Source organism: Jaculus jaculus, chromosome 1 (genome assembly GCF_020740685.1).
Source record: "Jaculus jaculus isolate mJacJac1 chromosome 1, mJacJac1.mat.Y.cur, whole genome shotgun sequence".
In the NCBI taxonomy this organism is placed as follows: domain Eukaryota; kingdom Metazoa; phylum Chordata; class Mammalia; order Rodentia; family Dipodidae; genus Jaculus; species Jaculus jaculus.
The window spans coordinates 259,850,759-259,872,618 of NC_059102.1; the positions used below are offsets into that span (position 1 = coordinate 259,850,759).

Genomic DNA, 21,860 nt, shown 5'->3' on the forward strand with positions numbered 1-21,860 from the left:
GTCTTTCCTGCAACATACCGCCCTTCTGGGAGCAAACAGTCCTCTCTCCCTAGTGAAAGGTCAAAGAGATAAGCTCCTAAGAAATAAGAAAATGCTAGAGAGACTTGGTTGCCTTGAGGTCAGGGTTCAATTGGGTCATTTCTTCTCCTTTTAGCCCTGCTCAGTTTGGAACTAAGGAAGGGTCTGGCTTAGCTCCAAACTCCAAGTTTGCCTTTTCCTGGGCTTCAGAAATGGAAGGCAAGGCCGTCAGGGCAGAGCTAAGCCTAAACCCAGGCCTCTGAATTCCAACTTCACAGCTAGCATCTTCTGGAAGCCCTGGTACGTGTGACAGTAGTGGTGGTTTAAGCCACCCAGTCTATGGCACATTGCTATGGAAGTCTTAGCACATGAATACAGGCCCTGTTCCACATCTTGCCCCTCTTAACCTTTCATGGACATCTCTGTACACACACACACACACACACACACACACACACGCACGCACCAGCCCCTGACTCGTCAAGTTCTTATGATCAGAAAAACTGGCCCCAAGAACCCATTTCCAAATCTTTCCATTTTCGGGACTTTGGGAAATGCGGAGTTTGCTCCCAAGTGGAAGGATAATCCATCTCAGAGGCACCTGAAGGGATAAAGAGAGAATAAGAAACACAGTGTCAGAAGACAGACTAGTATTTTGAGTTACAATCCCGTCATACATATGATGTTCCAGGATGGTTCTCCATGTCAAGGGACCTGTTGTTCCCTCACCCAATTAACATAGGCTTTTTTGAAGCCAGGGTGGAGTGTCCAAAGACCCTAGGAGAAGCTGAGCCCGGGGTGCCTCACACTGTCAGAAGACATATGGACCCTGGGTTCTCCTCCCAATGGCCAGGCCCCTTGCAGGAGGGAGGGCCACAGGAACAGAGAAGGGCGGTCCTGTTACGCATGCTGTTTACCCTGGGCATGGCTACTGACTCCTGGCCTTATCACTGGGTCCTCAGACAGGGCAGGGCAGGGCAGGTCTGAGCACCACGGAGAGTCGGTTCCCCTTTCTTGTGAGAAGAAACAGGAGGGGGCAAGACTGGCCAGAGCAAAGCGAAAGAGAAGCTGCTAGCCAGGCCAAGATGAAAACGCTGCTTATACTACTGCTGGTCCTCCTGGACCTGGGACAATCCCTCGGAGCTTTTCACAGGTGAGACCTGTCCCTTGCACGGAATTTAACTGAGACACTCCCCAACCATCAGCTCAGGGCTGCCCTGGGAGAGGGAAGCTGATGGGAAAGTGAAGAGGAAAAGAAATTAGGGGGCTATGGGAATCCACGGGGAATGTCCCCGAGTGGCCACCTTGTGGATGCCCTCAATCTCGAGGTCACCCCCTGCTTCCACCCCCAATAAAGACATCTGCCCAAGCCCCAGAGAACTCCTCACTTCACTAAAAAGCACAAATCCATACTTACGGTTTGTAGCTCAAAGCCTTCAAGCATTTTGTTAAGGGACTGATCATTCCTGCCCCCAACAGTTCCCCTGTCCCTTTAGCTCAGACCTCAGCTTTCCATGGACATCAGAGGAAACTGCACACTGTATCCCATCTCTGATTCCCTAGAAGATCTCTAAGAGCCGGTGTCCAGAAATCGAGCCCTGGATTCCGCAGGGGAGAAGGAATGCCTTGCAGATCCCCATTCCTGGGTCCTGCTGTAGTCAAGCTCTGCACCAGTGCAGTGGGGAGAATGGAGGGAGGAGAGGGGGGCATGGTGGCCCCTGCTTACAAGGGCCTTTAACTTCAGGGTGCCCCTCAGGAGGCGTCAGTCGCTCCGGAAGAAGCTGCGGGCCCAGGGCCAGCTCTCAGACTTCTGGAAGTCTCAGAACATTGACATGGTTCAGTTCACTGAGTCCTGCACCATGGGCCAGAGTACCAACGAGCCCCTCATCAACTACCTGGATGTGAGACCTCTTGGGATGGGGGTTGGGGAGAGAGGGGCGTGAGGAGGAAGACTGAGCCTCCAGTTGACCAGTGCCTCATCCGCGGCAGCGGGTGCTGGGTCATAATTTCTTGAATGAGTCATGCCAGCTGGCCCCCTGGTTTCTGTGGACTTTGTAAAGCAGACCCCAGCATGCCCTTGTGCTCTCTGTGAGAGGAAAGAGATGGGGGTGGCAAGTATCCCAAAGGGAAGACCCTCACCTATACACTCAGCTGGGCGGCTTACTCACAAAGGCACCTTTGGGTGAAGAAAGTACTTGCCATTCCTCACTATGGCCCTTGCTCTGCTCTCTCTTCTCTCCTCAGCCAGGCCACCTCCAGACTCTGTACGTTATAGTCTATAGCATGCCAGGCTTCTGTCCCAGACACCCCACACCCTCCCCCTTTCTCTCCTTTCCCTCAGATGGAGTACTTCGGCACTATCTCCATCGGCTCCCCGCCGCAGAACTTCACCGTCATCTTCGACACTGGCTCCTCCAATCTCTGGGTCCCCTCTGTGTATTGCACCAGCCAGGCCTGCAGTAAGTGGATCTGGAGCCCCACAAGAAATGGCATGGGGCTGGGCAAGGTGGCGCTCACCTTTTATCCCAGCACTTGGGAGGCAGAGGTAGGAGGATCGCCATGAGTTCGAAGCCACCCTGAGATTACATAGTGAATTTCAGGTCAGCCTGGGCAAGAGTGAGACTCTACCTCAAAAAAAAAAAAAGAAAAGAAAAAAAGAAATGGCAGGGCAGGGGCCACTTCTGGGAGAGGCCAGGGCTTACTTCTTTGAGCAAGGGATGGAGAAGCTTTTGTTCCCTACGCTGGTCCTCCTTACCACACCACTTTCCCCTCCTTATCTCTGCTCTGGCTCACTGGGCCAGGGGCAGAACTGCGATGTGGTTGCCAGCCAAGATAACAACTTTCATACTAGTCAGAATTAAAGAGAGAAACATTGCCATTGAAAAGAAAAAATCTTTGACTTGGTGACTCATTTCCTTTGGAACACCCAAAGTTCCTTTGGTCTGTTTCTGGGCAGGTAGCTGGGTTGGGTCCTAGGGCAGCCTGGCTCCCACAGAGGGTGGCAGGAGGGGCAGCTGTGGGGCACAGAGGCATGACTGTGTCTGTTTGGCCAGCGGTAACTCGGAAGTTCAGTGGAAACTAGAAAAAGAACTTTCAAACAAAGGCACCTTGTTCCGTGTAGGACAAGTCTCAGAGACAAAAGTTCTCTGGACACCCTGAAGCTAGATGTCCCCAAGGTTGGGTATAATTCCCTGGAGTGGCAATTGTTCTCACCTGAGTTTCTCTTGAAGGCCAGGCTCTGCCCCACACTGCTGGCCGAGACTGCTGCTGACGCCTGATAAATGGCTCTTATCTCGGTGTGCCTCATGAGGTCATTGAGAACAATCAAGTGTGCCCAGGGGCAACTATTTGTTCCCTAATTAGACCACACCTGTAGGGGCTCACTCTTGAGGGTCATGGTTGTGCTCCCCTCTTTGTGCTAGAAGCTGAGGGAAGAGCCTCTCTTTGGGGCAGGGATGGAGGTCCTGAGCAGTTTTCTTGCTTTCCAGAGACCCACCCCGTGTTCCACCCTTCTCAGTCCGACACGTACAGCGAGGTGGGGACGTCTTTCTCCATTCAGTATGGGACTGGGAGCTTGACCGGGATCATCGGGCAGGACCAAGTCTCTGTGAGTCCAAGTGCTTCGTCTGTTCTCTTGCCCAGAAATTTTTCAGGAGGGATAGGGGGATACAACATGGTTCAGAAGTCTCCAGGGCACAGTTTTGGCCTTAGGAGGAGCTAGAAAAAGGGATAGGGCTAGTGTCTATGGAAGAGAAATAGCCCTTCCCACCCAAGATGGGGCAGCTTCGAACATCCTTTATGAAACAGGGCCCAGGGCACAATGCCTGGTGTCACGGCTGCACACCAGTCCCTGAGCACTAATGAGACAAGAACGGGTTACTATGTATAATGAAAACTAAGTTTCATCCAAGGTATGAGGTGGGATCCAGTCATAGAACCAACGTAGAATCTAGATGTCAAAACAAAGCTGGGAGGTCTGTGAGCTGCTCCTTGGATGCCTCCCGGGCCAAAGAACACATGGGTCACTATCTGTGGGATGACTGATGTGAGCACAGAGAATGTCAGGGGTCCTGCTCCCCCCTGCACTCTGTATGCAGGTTTATATGGGCAGCAGTATAGTCCAAGGCCTTGGGGAAAGAAGCTGTTCCCCCTGGGTCTGCTGGATCCCAAAGCCAGCAGGGTCCAGCCTTCACCAATATCCCTTCAACATGTGCAAGCAAAATGCATATGACCTTAAGTGAAAAATGCCATTAGCAGAAAGCCATTGTTTTGCTCCCCCATTGAATCCGGTGCCAATTTTCCTGGACTCTCTTTTATGAATTGTCTGGGTTTTAGGCCCTCTCCTGGGCTAGTGTATAATATAATATAAAGCCAGGTGCATAAACTGCTAGTATTAATTACTTGTCTGTAGGGTAATGACTCTCCTATGTTTTCTACATAAAACTATACATGTAGGGCTGGAAGATGGCTCAGCAGTTAAAGATACTTGTTTGAAAAGCCTGCTTTCTGGAGAGGGAGAGAGAATAAACCCAAAATGCACAAGGTAGCATATTTGCAGTGGCAAGAAGCCCTAGTGTGCCCATTCTCTCTCCCTCTCCCTGCTTGCAAATAAATAAAAATATTTTAAAATGTATACATACAAAGCACACATAAAATAGCATTTTCTATTGGAACTGTATGTTATATGTGGATATATATTTTATCTGTGTATAGTATAACTATTTAACGCCCTCTGGGAAGCACGGGAGGGGCTGACACGTCCGTGGTGAGGCAAAGCCTAATGTCTAGCTTGCCACTCTCGGCTTGGCTCATCCTGTCACTGGGTTGAAGCAGCCTAAGCCCACAGAGCCTCCAACTCCAGCTGCTCCTCCTTCAGTGTCTCTGGATCCAGGGTCAATGCGTGTTTGCCTCTTGACAGCTTCTGCTGCCGGTCACTGCGTGGCTGAAGCCGGCTAGAGGCTTTGGCAATGAGACGCCAGTCTACCCTCCCAGGTTTGATTGGCATTCACATTCCCACCTTAACCTGCATCTTCCCTTCCTGCCTCCAAAGCTAGAGACCTCAGGGCATCCCTAGGAGCAAGCAGCTTCCTAGACATACTGTCCAACTGACACTTGCAATTGCATATAGCCAGATAGCTACAACACATATGAATTATATATAAACATATAAAAGAATGCAGCTAATGCAGTCCTTGAAGGGACAATTATAGCCTGAAGTGCATGTATTAGAAAAACAATGATCTAATCTCTGCCGGGCATGATAGCACACACTTTTAATCCTAGGCAAAGGTAGGAAGATCAGTGTGAGTTCGAGGCCAGCCTAAGACTACATAGTGAATTCCAGGTCAGCCTGGGCTAGAGTGAAACCCTACCTTGAAAAAAAAAAAGAAAAGAAAAAGAAAAAAGAAAAAACAGTGATTTCTGTTTCAAGTAACAATTACACACCAGGAACACAAGCAAACCACTAACAAACAAGAACAAAACAAACCCAAAGACAATAGATAGAAGGAAATTAGAACAGGACATCTATGAAACAGGAAAGTCACACTGTAAAAAACAATCAACAATGCCTCGATAAATAAATAATAAAATTGGTAATCCTCCTGCATGACCAGTTCAGAAAAATTCAAGATAAACATTAGAAGTGTAGGAGTCATTATTAAGGGCCCTATCCATTTTAAAACAGAAGATATCGGCAATTACGTCAGGCTAGGCGAGGTGGCACACACCTTTACTCCAAGCACAGGGAGGCTGAAGTAGGAGGATCACTGTGGCAAACTAGGCATGTAGTATTAAAGACCATCTACAAACTAGGTGTGGTGGTACATAGTCTTAGCACATGGGCGGCTAGGACAGGATGATGGTAAGTTTGAGGCCAGCCTAGGTTACATAGAAGCTGTCAACAAAGCCCATACTTACAGTGAACTTCTGGGAAACTTCTCCCTGAGATTAAGAATGAGATAACCACGCTGCTTCTTATATATTCTAGTCAATACCGTGCTAAAAAGCCTAGCCAGTGCAATGAGGGGGAAAAAATGATATTAGGAGTATTAAGACTGGAAAGGAAGAAATAGCAGTTATTATCAGCATAGGACAAAATCTATATGTAGGAAATCCAAAAATAGCTATAGATAACAAACTGGGATTAATATGTGAATTTACAAACCATTTCAGGAAATGAGATCCACATACAAAAACCATTTTAATTTCTATGTAGCAGAAAAAAACAATGAAAAATAGGTTTTAGTGACAGTAGTTATAATATCATCAAAAATCTTTAAAGTAAATTTAACAAAAATCAAGAAATATTTACCCTAAAAACTGTAAAATACTATTGTATGAGGTTAAAAGACCTACATATGGGCTGGAGAGACCCAGGTTCAACTCTCTAGACCCATGTAAACCAGATGCACAAGGGGGTTCATTCATGCATCTGGAGTTCATTTGCAATGGAATGCCCATTCTCTCTGTCTCTGTCTGTCTGTCTCTCTCTTTCTGCCTCACTCTGCCTCTCTCTCTCAAATAAATTTTAAAAAATAAATTAAAAAAGTTAGGGCTGGGTATGGTGGTACATACCTTTAATTCCAGCACTCAGGAGGCAGAGGTAGGAGGATCACCATGAGTTCAAGGCTACCCTGAGACTACAGAGTGAATTCCAGGTCAGCCTGGGCCAGAGCAACCTCTCCCCCCAACCTCAACAAACAAAAAACAAAACAAAAACATTAAATTCAGAAACTGTCCACACAGTCACCTGATTTATATTGAAAATGTTAGTGTAGTGTATGGAGGGAATAATGCTATATCTATTAAATATTGTTAAATCATTTGGATATGTACGCAAAAAAATGGATCTTGACATCTATGTGATATGTTTTCAGACTTTAGGTAGATCTAAATATAAAAGTAAAATATTAGGGCTGGAGAGATTTCTTAGTGGTTAAGGCACTGGCCTGTGAAGCATAAGGACCCAGGTTCAATTCCCCAGTACCCACATAAGCTAGATGCCCAAGGTGGTGCACGCATCTGGAGTTCATTTGCAGTGGCTAGAGGCCCTAGTGTGTCCATTCTCTCCCTCTCTCTCTCTCTCTCTCTCTCTCTCTCTCTCTCTGTCAGTCTCTCTCTCTCTCAAATAAATAAATAAATAGTAAAATATTAACATTAAGAAGAAACCTTTGAAAACTGTCTACGTTGCTGTAAGGTAAGAAAAAAATTCTGAAACAAATTATAAAACACTAGTAATGAAGAGAAAACTGATAAGTTTCGTATCTTCTGCTAGTTGAAGATATGGAAGAGTAAGGGATTGGTTAGCGATCTAGTTAAGCAGTAGAGTACTTGCCCAGGCTCAGTCCTCAGCACTGGGAAAGAAAGAAGAGGACAGGAAGGAGAAGAGAAAGAAGACATTAGAAGAGAAAAAAATTAAAAACCATCACCCACAGTCTGGGAGATTTATATAGTTACTAATAAAGGAGCTGCTTACAGATTATATCAACAAGAAAAATGCAGACATTCCTATAAGAAGATATGCACATATCAAATTTCATTGATCATCAGGAAATATAATTAAAATAATGAGGTAACCCTTTGCATGTCTACTAAAAGTTAACATGGAAAGATAGATAGTATCTTGTTTTGATGAGGATATAGAGTAGTGAGAGCTCTCGGAATATTCAAATGGAAACAGTGGTCCATCATTTTGGCACACTTTGGCATATTTAACTCAGAGAGAATACCATATACCTTGTGTTCTAGAAATTGTATTCTTAGGCATATATCCACCAGAAATACATACATGCGTTCACCAAAATACCAATGAGCATAACAAGACGCATCTTTGGCGACAGTTAAATATAGAAAACAGCCCACATAGCCAGCCATGGTAGAATGGATAAGTTACGGTGATGTAATTCATACTCTTGAATGCTAATGAGAACAAACGGCCGCAGCAAGCACTAAGCACAGCACTGAGCAACATCACAGGGATGATCCCAATCGTGTAAAATTTAAAAACTGACAATCCCAAGGTTTGCTGGAACACTAGTCAGTGGTTCTTGAAGAAAGATGCAATGGTTGGCAGGATATGGAAAGGCCCTTCTGGGGCTGTGGAACACCCCATTTCTTGATTTGGGAGTTCACTTGCATGTGCGTGTACAATGTGTGAAAGGCTATTGAAGTGGACACCCATGATTTCTGCATTACATTATATGTTACTTGTTAATGTTACATGGATAAATAAAGTAGGCAGGACTCTGGCAAAAATCTTTGTGGCCATTTGATCAAGCAAAGTTGGTAAGAATTAGCTTCAGAACAGAAGGGGGACCCAGAGACCTGAGATACTCTTCCAGGTAACTCCTGTGCAATCCTCCCTTTAGGTGGAAGGGTTGACTGTCGCTGGCCAGCAGTTTGGAGAAAGTGTCAAAGAGCCTGGCCAGACCTTTGTGAATGCAGAATTTGATGGAATTCTGGGCCTGGGGTATCCCTCATTGGCTGCTGGAGGGGTGACCCCAGTGTTCGACAACATGATGGCCCAGAACCTTCTGGAATTTCCTGTGTTTTCTGTCTACATGAGCAGGTAAGAACCACCCATCAAGCCCACTGGGTTAGGTCAGTCATAACTATAGAGACAGCATGCTACATTACATGGCCAAAAACCTGCCTTGGATCTCTTATCTGGCCTGTTACCAGCCGTGTGATCTTGGGAAAAACACTTAATCTCCCTACATTTGCAGGAGATGGAATTTGTCTCACAAAGTAATTGTGACTAGTTCATTGAAACTCTACAATTATGAGTTAAACTTATGAATTATGAATCCTTAGGGTTGGGCTGGAGAAATGACTTAGTGGTTAAGGCACTTGCTTACAAAGTCAAAGGACCACGGTTTGGTCCCCAAGAACCCGCGTAAGCCAGATGCACAAGGTGGCACATGTATCTGGAGGTCGTTCGCAGTGGCTGGAGGCCCTAGCACGCCCATTCTCTCATTCTTTCTATCTCCATCTGCCTCTCTCTTTCTCTCTCTCTCTCTCAAATAAATAAATAAAAATACTTAAAATAAAAGAATCCCTAGGATTCACTATTAAGTTATGGGGTCAGTAATTATCAAGCCCCTATTACACACTGAGTGAGATGGTTAACACTGGAACCCAGGCAACGAGGGACAGACTCTGCAGCTGGAAGAGACAGGAAAAATTTACAAAATCAGCGGATAATAGAATAGCTGTATGCTAATGTAAGAAAAATGTGGCATACCCATACAGTGGAACAGTATTTGGTCTTTAAAAGAAAGGCTGTTCAGAGAACACAGGGGTAGAACACTTGCCCCGCATGCGCACAGGACCTTGGATTTGATCTCCAATGGCAACACAAAACAAGACAAAGAAAGAAAGAAAAGAAAATTCTGACATGTGCTAGAATATGGATTAAACCTGAAGACATTATAATAAATGATATAGGCCAGTCACAAAAAGACAAATATTATGATTCTATGTACATGAGATACCTAGCATCAAATTCCAAGGCAGGGACTGGGGAGGTGGCTTAGCAGTTTTAAAGGTCCTTGCTTGCAAAGCCTGGCAGCCCAGGTTCAATTTCCCAATACCCATGTAAAGTCAGACGCAGAAAGCAGTACATGCGTCTGGTGTTGGCTTGTAATGGCAAGAGACCCTGACATGCCCCCCCCCACAAGTATATAAATGAAAATATTTTTAAAACTTTCAAGATGTAAAGTGCAGGGCCGGTAGCCAGCGGGGGTGCGGAGAGATGGGAAGGGGAGTTCTTGTGTAACGAATATATGGTACCTCAGTTCTGCACAGAGAAAACATCCTCGAGAGTGGTTTATAATGTGAAACCTGAATTGTACACTCAAAAATGGTTTAGATGGTAAGATTTTGTTATGGGTATATTTCCATATTTTAAAAGATCCATATTATGGAAGAACTCTTGTCGGGTGCCACGAGACAGTCACTTCACCTTCCTCCATGAGAGCAAAGAGATTTCTAACCGTTCTAACTCCCTCCTCACCCCCACCACTCAGGTCTGGCCCCAGCTTTCCCTGCTGCATCCTCAGTCCTCCCCAGAGCACCCTCCCTCACTGCCAGTCCACCCTGCAGAGCTCCAGCCTCCTTGTCTTTCTACTCCTTTCCTTCTGAACATGAATCCACACCATGCACGTCCTAGTTCCCTCAGCATCCTGCTTGGCTCCCAAACATAATTTGAGAAATCAGTACCAAGGGCAATTATCCAATAGTCAAGTTCCTGTCAGTCATAGAGCATTCTAATTAGCATTGTCTTCTATGCTTGGACACAGAGGGGCAGGTAATATGGGAGGTGCGGATACCACAGCATCCCTAGCGACGATGAGATTTTGGGGAAAAGTATTTGGGGGGCATGTTGGAAGTCACACAGTATTTGCATACTCAGGGTAGTCCGGGCCTTAGTTCTGAAGTTCTGTTGACCACACCCATGGCTCTCATTTCCCATCTCTTGACCTTTCTATCCAAGAAGCAGAGGAAAGTCACAAGTCACTGGACAGAGCAGTTTCGATCTGTGCTTTCCTCAGAATCGGACTAAGTCATTTTCACAGTGGGAAGAACGTGGCCTGCCCAGGTGCCTGGTATGAGCGCCCGGACACCCAGCAAAGGGTGCCAATGCTTCCCTTGGCATTGCCAGTGACCCTTCCTTGACAACTTGTCTTTCTCTCCATGTAGAGACCCAGAAGGTGGATCAGGCAGCGAGCTGACTTTTGGAGGCTATGACCCCTCTCATTTCTCTGGAAGCCTCAACTGGGTCCCTGTCACCAAGCAAGGTTACTGGCAGATTGCACTGGATGGGTGAGCCTTCTCCGCCAAGTAGTTGTGGGTGAATGGGAGAACTCCTGCCAGCCATGACTCAGACTGGGGTAACTGAGCAGCTCTGCCAGTCACGAGAGCAGGTGCTGGTGCTTGCTAGCTTGTGGTGGGCACAGGTCCGGGTAGGGGACCAGCGGTGCCAGACAGACAGGGGCAGCTTCTCAGTAGACATTTGGTATGCCTTTACTTCAGCACATGACACAGCTTGCTACCCTGTGTTCCCTTAGCATTAACACATTAGACAGGGACTGGGTGACATAGGAGTGCACGGGCAAATGGGACGCAGAGCTTGCCTTCACGAAGCTTCCACCACATACAGTGGATGTAGTCATTGCTATGAGAGGGGCCACCAAAATGGCCTGCCAACAGGGTGAGATAGCTCTCTCAAGACTCCTCAAGGATTTGGTGAAGAGAGTGGCACTGAAACTGAGCCGTGGAACACATACAGCATGTGGGTATGGAGCAACTGGGGAAATAGAGCTGGCAACACAAGGCAGGTTCAAGGAAGAGTAATTCAAGTTTCAATTCTAAAGGCCTTGTTGCAGTCAGGTCCGCATTGCTGGTAGAAATCACCCAACCAAGAGCAGCTTGTTGGAAAAGAGGTTTATTTTGGCTTACAGGCTTGAGGGGAAGCTCCATGATGGCAGGGGAAAACAATGGCATGAGCAGAGGGTGGACATCACCCCCTGACCAACATAAGGTCGACAACAGGAACAGGAGAGTGTGCCAAACACTGGCATGGGGAAACTGGCTATAATAACCACAAGCCCGTCCCCAACAATACACTGCCTCTAGGAGGCATTAATTCCCAAGTGTCCATCAGCTGGGAATCTAGCTTTCAGAACACCTAGGTTTATGGGGAACACCTGAATCAAACCACCACAGGCATTCAGTCTCAAAAGTGAAGACCTTTAATGCTTACAGTTTACGGAGACGCTTAGGGGACCCTGACCTACTGCTTATTTTATTTTGTTATTTTTGAGACAAGATCTTTCTGTGTCGCCCCAGCTGGCCTCAGTCTCTCATGATCTTCTTGCCTTGACTTCTCAAGTATTGGTGTGACAGGTATTCATTGTCATGCCTGAATCTTTTTGTTTGTTTGTTTGTTTTTTGGTTTTTATGGTTTTTCGAGATAGGGTCTCATTCTAGCTCAGGCTGACCAGGAATTCACTATGTGGTCTCAGGGTGACATTAAACTCACAGGACTCCTCCTACCTCTGCCGCCCAAGTGCGGGGAATAAAGGAGTGCCACCATGCCTGGCTCTGACTCTTTTAAAAAAAAATTATTTATTTATTTATTTATTTGTGTCGGGGGTGGGGGGAGATGTGTGTCAGGGCCTCTTGCATTGCAAATGAACTCCAGATGTATGCGTCACTTTGTGCATCTGACTTTATGTGAATCAAACTACTAGTGAATCAAACCCAGACCATCAGGCTTTTCAAGCAAGCACCTTTAACTGCTGAGCCATTTCCTCTGCCCATACCTGACTTTTGACTTACATTTTTATTTTTAATTTTTGTTTTTTCTTTTCTTTTTTTTTTTTTTAAAAAAAAAAAACCCTGTGGTCCCAGAGTGTCCTCAAATTTAACGTAACCCTCCTACCTCAGCCTCCCTATGTGCTGGGATTAAATGTGTGTGCACCATGCCCAGCATTATTTTTTCTGACTCACATTTTTAAATAAAATTAAATGCAATAGAAAATACCAGAATGCATTTCAGTTTGTGTGCACTGGGTCATGAAGTAAGTGTATTTTTTAAATCTTTTAAAAAGTATTATACTTATTTATTTGAGAGAGATGGTGGGAGGGGCAGATGCAGAGAGAAGGGGAATGGGCACGCCAGGGCCTCCAGTCACTGCAAACAAACTCCAGACTCATGCACCACCTTGTGCGTCTGGCTTTACATGAGTACTGGGGAATCAAACCTGGGTCCCTTGGCTTTGCTGGTAAGTGCCTTAACCACTGAGCCATCTCTCCAGCCCCACTAAGTGCATTTCTTACTGTGGCTCTCACTCAGAAAAGCAAGCTGGAAGGCGCTAACTATAGCACATAACTATAATCCCAGCACTTGGGAGACTAAGACAAGGATCACCCTGAGTTTGAGGGCAGCCTGGGCTACATAGTGAGTTCAAGGCTAACTGACAATACACAACAGAACCTTGTCTCAAAAAAGAAAAAGGAGAGAGCTGGGTGTGGTGGCATATACCTTTAATCCTAGAACTTGGGAGGCAGAGGTAGGAGGATCGCCTTGAGTTCAAGGCTACCCTGAGACTACACAGTGAATTCCAGGTCAGCCTGGGCTAGAGTGGGACCCAACCTTGAAAAACCAAAAAAGTTAAAAAAAAAAAAAGGAGGGCTTAGGAAATGGCTTAGCAGTTAAGGTGTTTGCCTGCAAAGCCTAAGGACCCAGGTTTGATTTTCCCCGGGCCCATGTTAGCCAGATGCACAAGGGAGCACATGCATCTGGAGTTCATTTGCAGTGGCTGGAGGCCCTGGCACGCCCATTCTCTTTCTCTCTACCTCTTCCTCTGTCTCTTTCTCTCTCTCAAATAAATAAATAAAATAGTTAATTTAAAAAAAGGAAAAGAAAAAAGAGCCAGGTGTGGTGGCACACACCTTTAATCCAAGCACTCAGGAGGCAGAGGTAGGAGGACGGCCATGAGTTCAAAGCCACCCTGAGATTATATAGTGAATTCCAGGTCAGCCTGGGTAGAGCAAGACCCTACCTCGAAAAACAAACAAAAACAAAAAGAAAAGAAAAGAAAGAAAGAGGAAAACCACTAACAACGAAGCAAGTTGAGAAACGCTTGGGTGGAGGGAGACAGGAAATACTATGGAGCCCACAGCGAGCAGAAGTGACTAGGAAGCCAACCACTAACCACGACCCCTTTGCCTCAGAATCCAGGTGGGAGACACCCTGATGTTCTGCGCCGAGGGCTGCCAGGCCATAGTGGACACAGGGACCTCCCTCATCACGGGGCCCCCTCACAAGATCAAGCAGCTGCAAGAGGCTATCGGGGCCACACCCATGGATGGAGAAGTGAGTGTCTGATGATGGTTGGGGTGGACAGGAGCAGGAGAGCCTGTCCTTCTCCAGATGTGGCCACCTCTGAGTGGATCCCCACCCGTGTTCTGTTCTAGTATGCTGTGGATTGTGACAGCCTCAGCAACCTGCCGAATATCGCCTTCCTCATTAATGGGATCGCTTACACTCTCAGCCCAGCTGACTACACCCTGCAGGTAAGAGCTGTTTCCTTTTTCTGGGAGTCATGTGCCCACTACTTCCCCCTTGACAAATAGTCAGATATTTGGCTGCCCCAAGCCTCCTCCCATCTGCTCCTGTCCTGACGTGGCATTCCCTTTGAGAGGGACACAACTGCCTGTGGTGGAAACTTCTAGGTCTACTTCTGGTTCCCAGTTTTGTCTTGAAGCAGCAACTTAAAGGGCTTTCTGATACTGCCATGAGGGGACCATTTTAACCCCCTCAACCAGCAAGTGTGACCGGAGATAATGAATATCTCATTTTGTGAATGAAGGTATTCATTTGCACATGAATGAATGAGACTCCAAGTTAAATAAATGGTTCAAGTTATGAGCTGTTGGGGAAGGAGAGAGAATAACATTATATTTCTCTCAACACTCAAATTTAATCTTCTCAAGCAAGAACATATCTTTTTATTGCAGAAACTACCAGGTTTGGAGGGAGAGGTAGAAGTAGAAATCTTGGACATTTTAGAAACCTATGTTCCCTTCACTCCCTTCATGCTCCTTGGAGCCTGAATTGTTGATATATATATATATATTTTTGGCAGTACACTTTAACATGCTGATTTGTAACCAAGAGTCACCCATCGCATCAGGGTCTCTGCCTGAGGTTCCAACGTATAGGCTGATCTCCACTAACCCTTTCTTAGGGCCACTGAGTAGACAGACAGCCCAGGTAAACACGAGTGTTTGCTATAATCAGAGGTTTGCAGTAAACCCCCCAGCTCCTATAGGAAGAATCCACTAGCCATCCACACCCATTTGGTGCCAGCCGCTACCATCACCCAGGACAGCCTCCAGGGGACACTACTTCTCTTCCTCCCCCCCCCCCCCCGCCCGCATGCTATTGACATACTTCTTTTTGACCCTAGGACTATGTGGACGGGATGCAGTTCTGTGGCAGTGGCTTTCAAGGACTTGACATTGCACCTCCGTCTGGTCCCCTCTGGATCCTGGGAGATGTATTCATTCGACAGTTCTACTCAGTCTTTGATCGTGGAAATAACCAAGTAGGACTAGCCCCAGCAGTCCCTTAAGTAAGTCTATCCATGGCTTTTCGGAACCCCTTGGGACTGGCTATTAGGTTGGGGCACTCTTTACACCCATCAAAAAGTTATTTTAAGCCAGGCATGGTGGTACACGCCTTTAATCCCAGTACTAGGGAGGCAGAGGTAGGAGGATTGCCATGTGTTTGAGGCCACCCTGAGACAACATAGTAAATTCCAGGTCATGTTGAGCTAGACTGAAACCCTACCTCGAAAAAACAACAACAACAAAAAAGTAATTTCTTGGGTTGGAAAGATGGCTTAGAGGTTAAGGCGCTTGCCTGTGAAGCCTAAGGACGCAGGTTTTATTCTCCAGTATCCGTGTAAGCCAGATGCACAAGGTGGTGCATGAATCTGGAGTTTGTTTGTAGTAGCTGGAAGCCCTGGCATGCCATTCTCTCCTCTCCCTCTGCCTTTTTCTCACTCTCTCTCAAATAAATAAATTAAATTAAAATTTATAAAGTCAACTCTCACAGAATTCAGGCATTCTCAGAGTTTCAGCTTCAATTCAGACTGAACATTGTATGAGAAACACACACACCACACACATACACACACACACACACACACAGACACACATCACGTCATACAATATCCCACCTCACCACACACACACACACACACACACACACACACACATATCACGTCATACAATACCTCACCTCACCACCCTCGTGATGGAAGAATTAAGCAGTATTTACATACTTTATTGCTTTTTGTTGAATTTATGTTATGAAAACCCCCAGGCACCAGCACAAGCAGAAGTGATGGCCCAGTAAATCCCTTGCACCTGCCACCTTGTTTCATAGCCCATCGCACATAGCCAGGCCCCTCTGTCCACTCTGCTGTTTCTCCCTTCAGCTCCTCATTGGGTTATTCTGAAGTCAATCCCAGGTGTCATATCATTTTATCTAAAGTATGTCTAACATCCTTAAATGAACAACTAGGATTCAAATGTTTCTCATCCTCTTATAAGTATGTAACTCTATTCACATCTGGCTTCTTTGTGTGAAGATTCAAACCAGATCCATAATTTGGGGGAAAAGAAATTCCACATGTTGCATTAATTTTCAGCATCTCTTTTCTTCTATAGAATTTTCCACATTCAGAATTTAGTTGGTTGGAGCCAGGCACGGTGATGCATACCTGTAATCTTAGCACTCAGGAGGCTAAAACAAGAGGACCAGAGCAAGTTTAAAATCAGCCTTTGATAACAAGCTCCACACTAGCCAGGACTACATGGCAAGATTTTGTCTCAAAAGAGACCCCCCCCAGAAAATATATTTCAGTTGATTGGAATATGGAGGTGTCCTTTGACAAGGGCCTCTGTGCTCATCCTTCCTATAAAATGGTAGTCAGGTCTAGGGGCCTGGCCCTGTGATGAGGATACTTCATGGACGGTGTTGGGTACTTCCTTCATGTATCCCTTCCAGGAAATTCCAGGCATTCCCCTGGAATTTGTGTTAAGGCTGGTGGGTTTGAAGCTCTTAGCCTGCACCATCCACCACAAAGCCTCCTCCCTTCAATGACCATCAGTGATGATATCCCAGTTTTATTCATAGAATTTCCTCCATAAAAACCCTTCCTTCACCCACCTTTTGCTCACTATGAAGTAAAGCTCATATGGGAAAGAAGGTAACTCTCTACCTGAGCCCCCCTCACCCACACATACACACCTTTAATTACCACTTGTTAAAATAATGAGGACATAGTATCAGGGCAGATGCGATGGATTTAAACCTGTTTGGTGTGTTTCCGTGACAACAGTTACTTCCAGCTTTCAACTCACCCCATCTTAGGTGGCTTTGTAAATTACTTCCTGTGAATGGTTCTGACCATTTTATACATATCCACCCTGCATGTGGCCTCGGCCATTGTCCCAAGAAGTTGCTTGCAGCATCTGTTTGCTGTAACTGAATATAGTTCATAGCATGTGAGGCAGAAGAGAGAGGAGAGAGAGGGGGGCTCTGTCTTGAGGGAGCCCATGGAGAGCCTGGTCTGAAGCCCATCTTCATTCTGGGGCATCTGGTGCCATGAGAAATGACTTGTTCTTCCCCCTTTTAGTTTTTGCCTCTTTGAAAATGAAAGTACCTTGAGTTTTGTTCTTATTACAAAACATGTGCATTGGATAGATGGCTCAGTGATTAAGGCGTTTGCCTGCAAAGCCTTCCAGCCCAAAGTTCCTTCCCCAGTATCCAGGTTAAAGCCAGATGCACAAGGTGGTGCATGCATCTGGAGTTCATTTGCACTGGCTGGAGGCCCTGGTGCACCCATTCCACCTGTCTCTCTTTTATATCTCTCTCTGCTTGCAAATAAATAAATACACATATATATATTTTTAAATATATGTGTAAGTGGCCCATGACTTTGTTATCAACTCCAAGTCGTTTATAAGAACTTTTTCTTCATGCGGATAACCAGACAGAGATGGCTACTGGAGGGGAATCTTTTCCTTTCTACTCAAAGGATCATACTGTTCTTTAAGCTACTGTTTTTCTTTTAAAATAGGTTCCCATTCAGGAGACTGAGGCAGAAGGAGGGCAAGCTCAATGTTACACAGCAATACTCTGTCTACCACCACCCTCTTCCTCTCACCCCCCCAAAAAAAGAAGAAAAAGAAAAGGAGGAAGAAGAGAAGGAAAAAGAAGGCGGCTCCCTGTCGGTGCAGACACTTCATCCCACTAGCATCTATCTGCCGGCTGTTTATTCTGTCTTGTCTTAAGGTTCATCTGAAGTGTAATTCAATCCAGTACAATAAATATTTCTTTTATGCCAGGCCTTCTAAGACCTGTCAGATCACTGGAGTAGTTTCCGACTATTCCTTACAGGCAGCAGAAGTCATGGAACACAGCAAAGGCTGAAGGTCAGATCGTTAACCTGGACTCACACCTGAACTCCACCCTTCATCATTCGGGTGGTCTTGGGAAATGACTTCATATCTCGCACATCCTTTGGGAAGCGCCAGTGACCTGACCCGGACAGGAGCCTTTGTGGGCACCATACTCAGAATATATCACAGGGACACACATACCTACTCCTCACTTTGTTTCTTTCTTCCGTCTTTGTAGATTTAATTTCATTTATTTACCTTCCCAGTTGGTTCGGAGCGGCTTGATGACCCCAGTGAGCTAGCAAGGCACTGTAGTAGAGAGGCTAGGAACGAAAGTTCTGAAGTGGACAAACCTGAACTGGATTCCTAGCACCTGTCATAGGCCTCCACACTTGTTGGCTCACTCGTCAAGTGAACATTGGAGGAGGAAGTGCTCTATGAGATCACAGTGAGGACTCAGTGCCCGGTGCACGCGTGCATGGACACGTTTAACTGGCTCGCATGGCTGTGATCATTGCTTAGGGAGCAGACCTTCACCCACCAGGGAAACTCTCAGAAAAGGTGGAGGTCCTTGCACCAAAAGGCTCTGTAACTAACCCCCTAAGTCAAAACATTCCAAAAGCCATGAGGGGGCCAGTTGGTAGGCAGCATCCTGCAGGAGCTCTCTTGGAGTCATTTCTGCATCGGGTTCTGTAGAATGTGCTGGCCTGGGACGGCACATCCGGGAGTCTGAGGGGAATAGGCCAGGTGGATGAACGCGATGTGTCAGCCACACCATCCACTCTGCTGAATGACCAAGTAAGATGCTGGCTCGGCCTTAGCCACAGCCCTGCAGACTCTGTCACAAGTATGTTTCTATGTCTTGGTCCCTTGTCCCGTTCCTCTGGGCACCGTCTTTCCCCAGGAATATTTCAAGAACATCTTAACTGATCTAAGTCCCCCCACCCCACCCCACCCCTCGCCACAACCCACCTCATCCCACCACACCAACACCTGATTGGTTATGATGCCTAAAGGCTACTTGTGATCCCACCTTCCCCTGAGCGCCAGAAGACATCCAAGCTGGCAGAATTTTCAGGACTGTCTGGGGCCTTGCCTCAGTTTGACCCTCTTCTCCATGCAGATCACAGCCACCTGAACCCGCTGAGCTGTCCCCGTTTCTCCACTTGCACACTTTGCTCCCAGGAATACTTCTAGCCTGTTTGCCAAAGGAATGGACTACTCCACAGAGTGGCTCCTTCTTGATGAAGAGAAAGAGATGTCAGACACAGCGCTGTGAAGCTTAAGATGGAACCAGGGGTAACGGCACACCCCTGTAATCCCTAGCATTTAGGAGGCAGATAGGCGGGAGGAGCATAAATTTGAGACCAGTCTGGGCTACATTGTGACACGCCCCCATCTCAAAACAAGAACAAGCAAAAGCCTCCGTGGCCCTCTCCATCCCAGGAGATGCACAGGAAAGGTGTCCACAAGAGCCTGGTGCCTTTCCTGGAACAGCTTGCCTGTGCCCACCCCCAGGGCACCTCCCCTCCTCCACTCACCCCACATCTGCACATGTCTATCCCATGTGCCCTTGGAGCTCCAGTTCAAATGCTTCCCCATATTGCTCTCTTAGGAGGCCCCTTATGACAACCATCTTCAACCCTCCAAATCCCCATGCTTCTTTTTTTAGCCCCTGCTGCATTCCACCATTAAACCATATGCTTGTGTCCCCCAAAGAGCCTGACCTGACCTGCTTGGATTACTGAACGAATGCAATGGGGTTGGGGCACAAGAATTCAGTGGCTGGGCAGCGGGGCCTCTTTTGAGAGACACAGGCTGGCAGGACTTGTCCAATGCAGGTGTCACTGGGAGGAATGGGAAGTTGCTGGTTTCTGAGCCACATGGGTGGAGGAAGTGGGAGCTGGAGTCTGGCAGTTGGTGACTTGGTTTCCATAGGCGCTGGGAATGGTTCTGCAAAGATCCTCTGAAAGAACAAGTTTCCCTCTCTGTTCAGAAACTGTAAAGCCCAGCTGTGGATGGGTAACTTCCCCCGGCCAAAAGCCCCTTACCAGTGTCAGGCTTCATGGAACCTTCCACATGTCCGTGTGCCCCTGCACACCTTCATAGGTGTGGACTTCCTACCCCATCACACACACACACGTACACACAGCAGCAAAGCACATGTTCATTTAAAAACTGGTCTTGAGGGCTGGAAAGATGGCTCAGCGGTAAAGGCGCTTGCCTATAAAGCCTGCCAACCAGGGTTCTATTCCCAAGCACACACATGTAGCCAGAGGCACAAAGTGGCACAAACATCTGGAGTTCGTTTGCAGTGGCAAGAGACCCTGCTGCACCCATTCTCTCCCCCCTGCACCTGCTTACAACTAAATGAATAAAAATATTTAAAACTTTTCTTGGGGAAAAAAAAAAAGTGGTAGAATATCTAAATGGCAATAACAAGAACAAGTCACCCATCCTAAATCAGCAGTTGTCCTGGGCTCCCCAAAACCACGGCACAGTGTTGGCATAAACAGGCCCTGGAATTTTTCCAACCTCCCTGCATCCCATTCCGTGTAGAAATCATGAGATTCTTTTTTCAGGTGTGTTTGCTAGTTGATACAAAGATATAAGCTTCAAGTCTTCTTCCACTCAACACTCCTTAGCAGGGCCCATATGAGCACCAGAGGGGAGAGAGTAGGGTTCAAGGCCACTCACTCTGCTCCCAGAATGCCCAGTCTCATAGCTGGTTCTGACAGAAAGCAGCTGAAAAAACAGCATCAGAGATGGCAACCAAGCACCAGGAAGGACTTTCAGACAGGAAGGCTGTCACATAAAGGAGGCGCTCTGTAGGAGCTGGCTGTGCATCAAACGTCTGATACACATGATGGGAACTCCTTGAGACGGGTGATAGTCTCTCGGGCATGTCTAAACTCACTTATTCTCCTTTCATCTGCCAACCGTACTTTCCCAAGACATGTTTCTGGGCTGCTCAAAGAGAAGTGTAAATTAGCTGCATGTTAGCAGCTGTTCCCCCGCCCCTAAGGTAGGGTCTGGCTGTAGCTCAGGCTGACCTGGAATTCACCATGTAGTCTCAGGGTGGCCCCAAACTCACGGTGATCCTCCTGCCTCTGCCTCCTAAGTGCTGGGATTAAAGGCGTGTGCCACATTTTAAACTGTAGCCTCTGAGTACCTCATGATCACACAATGTCCCCTAAGAGGCCCAAGGAGCAGTCAGGACACATGTCTCATAAGCACAAATACACTGTGTGGGTAGGGGTGCTGTAAGGTGTGTGTGGTGAGAGTGGGGCCTGTTTGGGATGTGTGTGAGGCATTGAGTATATGCGTTCTGCTCCTTGTGGGTGGAGTACACTCAGTATGTGTGTTACGGGAGTAAACATGTGTGGTATGTACCTGTGGTTTAGCGGGTTATGGGATGTCTGTACTGTGTGTATTGCGCATGTTGAGGGTAAGCTGTAAGAGCAGAACCCCTTCCCACTATTCTGGTTGGACCAAATCCACTGCACGTGCGTAAGGAAAGCTTCAACAACCAAAAGGGCCCCTTTACTGGGTGGCTTCCAAGAGCAGAGGCAGAAGTGCCTAACACCATCCAGGGCTTCCTCAAGGAGCACACAAATAGGGAATGTTACCCTGAAGGCCATCTGGCCTAAAAGTCCCAACTGGAAAGCCTGCCCTTCCTCATCCCCTGGGGCCAGAGTCCCCATAAACTGAATTCTCCAAGTGTCCCAAATTCAGGCAGTTCAGAATCCTAGCTTTCCCAGTCAACCCCACCTCCTCCACCCACGCAGCTGAGGTCACCCAGGCCCAGCCTCTTTTGCAACTTTCCCAAGTCTGTGCACAGAAGGAGAGGAGGAAAACTC

At 46.9% G+C, this 21,860-nt stretch overlaps 1 protein-coding gene across 1 annotated transcript; it reads left to right on the top strand.

Moving 5' to 3' along the window:
* The first annotated feature begins 1,058 nt into the window (after positions 1-1,058).
* Ctse (cathepsin E) lies at positions 1,059-17,883 on the top strand. Its single transcript, XM_004663531.2, has 10 exons — positions 1,059-1,171; positions 1,763-1,919; positions 2,360-2,477; positions 3,507-3,625; positions 8,388-8,587; positions 10,720-10,842; positions 13,759-13,900; positions 14,002-14,100; positions 14,997-15,161; positions 17,679-17,883. The coding sequence occupies exons 1-9, from the start codon at positions 1,104-1,106 to the stop codon at positions 15,159-15,161; spliced, it is 1,191 nt and encodes a 396-aa protein (XP_004663588.2). The 5' UTR covers positions 1,059-1,103; the 3' UTR covers positions 17,679-17,883.
* Positions 17,884-21,860: the final 3,977 nt, after the last annotated feature.

Excerpts from the sequence above, each read along its gene's own strand:
- Ctse (XM_004663531.2), top strand. The coding sequence starts at position 1,104 with ATGAAAACGCTGCTTATACTACTGCTGGTCCTCCTGGACCTGGGACAA. Across the intron at positions 1,172-1,762 it reads TCCCTCGGAGCTTTTCACAG|GGTGCCCCTCAGGAGGCGTC; the intron begins GTGAGACCTGTC and ends CTTTAACTTCAG. Across the intron at positions 10,843-13,758 it reads TGGCAGATTGCACTGGATGG|AATCCAGGTGGGAGACACCC; the intron begins GTGAGCCTTCTC and ends CCTTTGCCTCAG.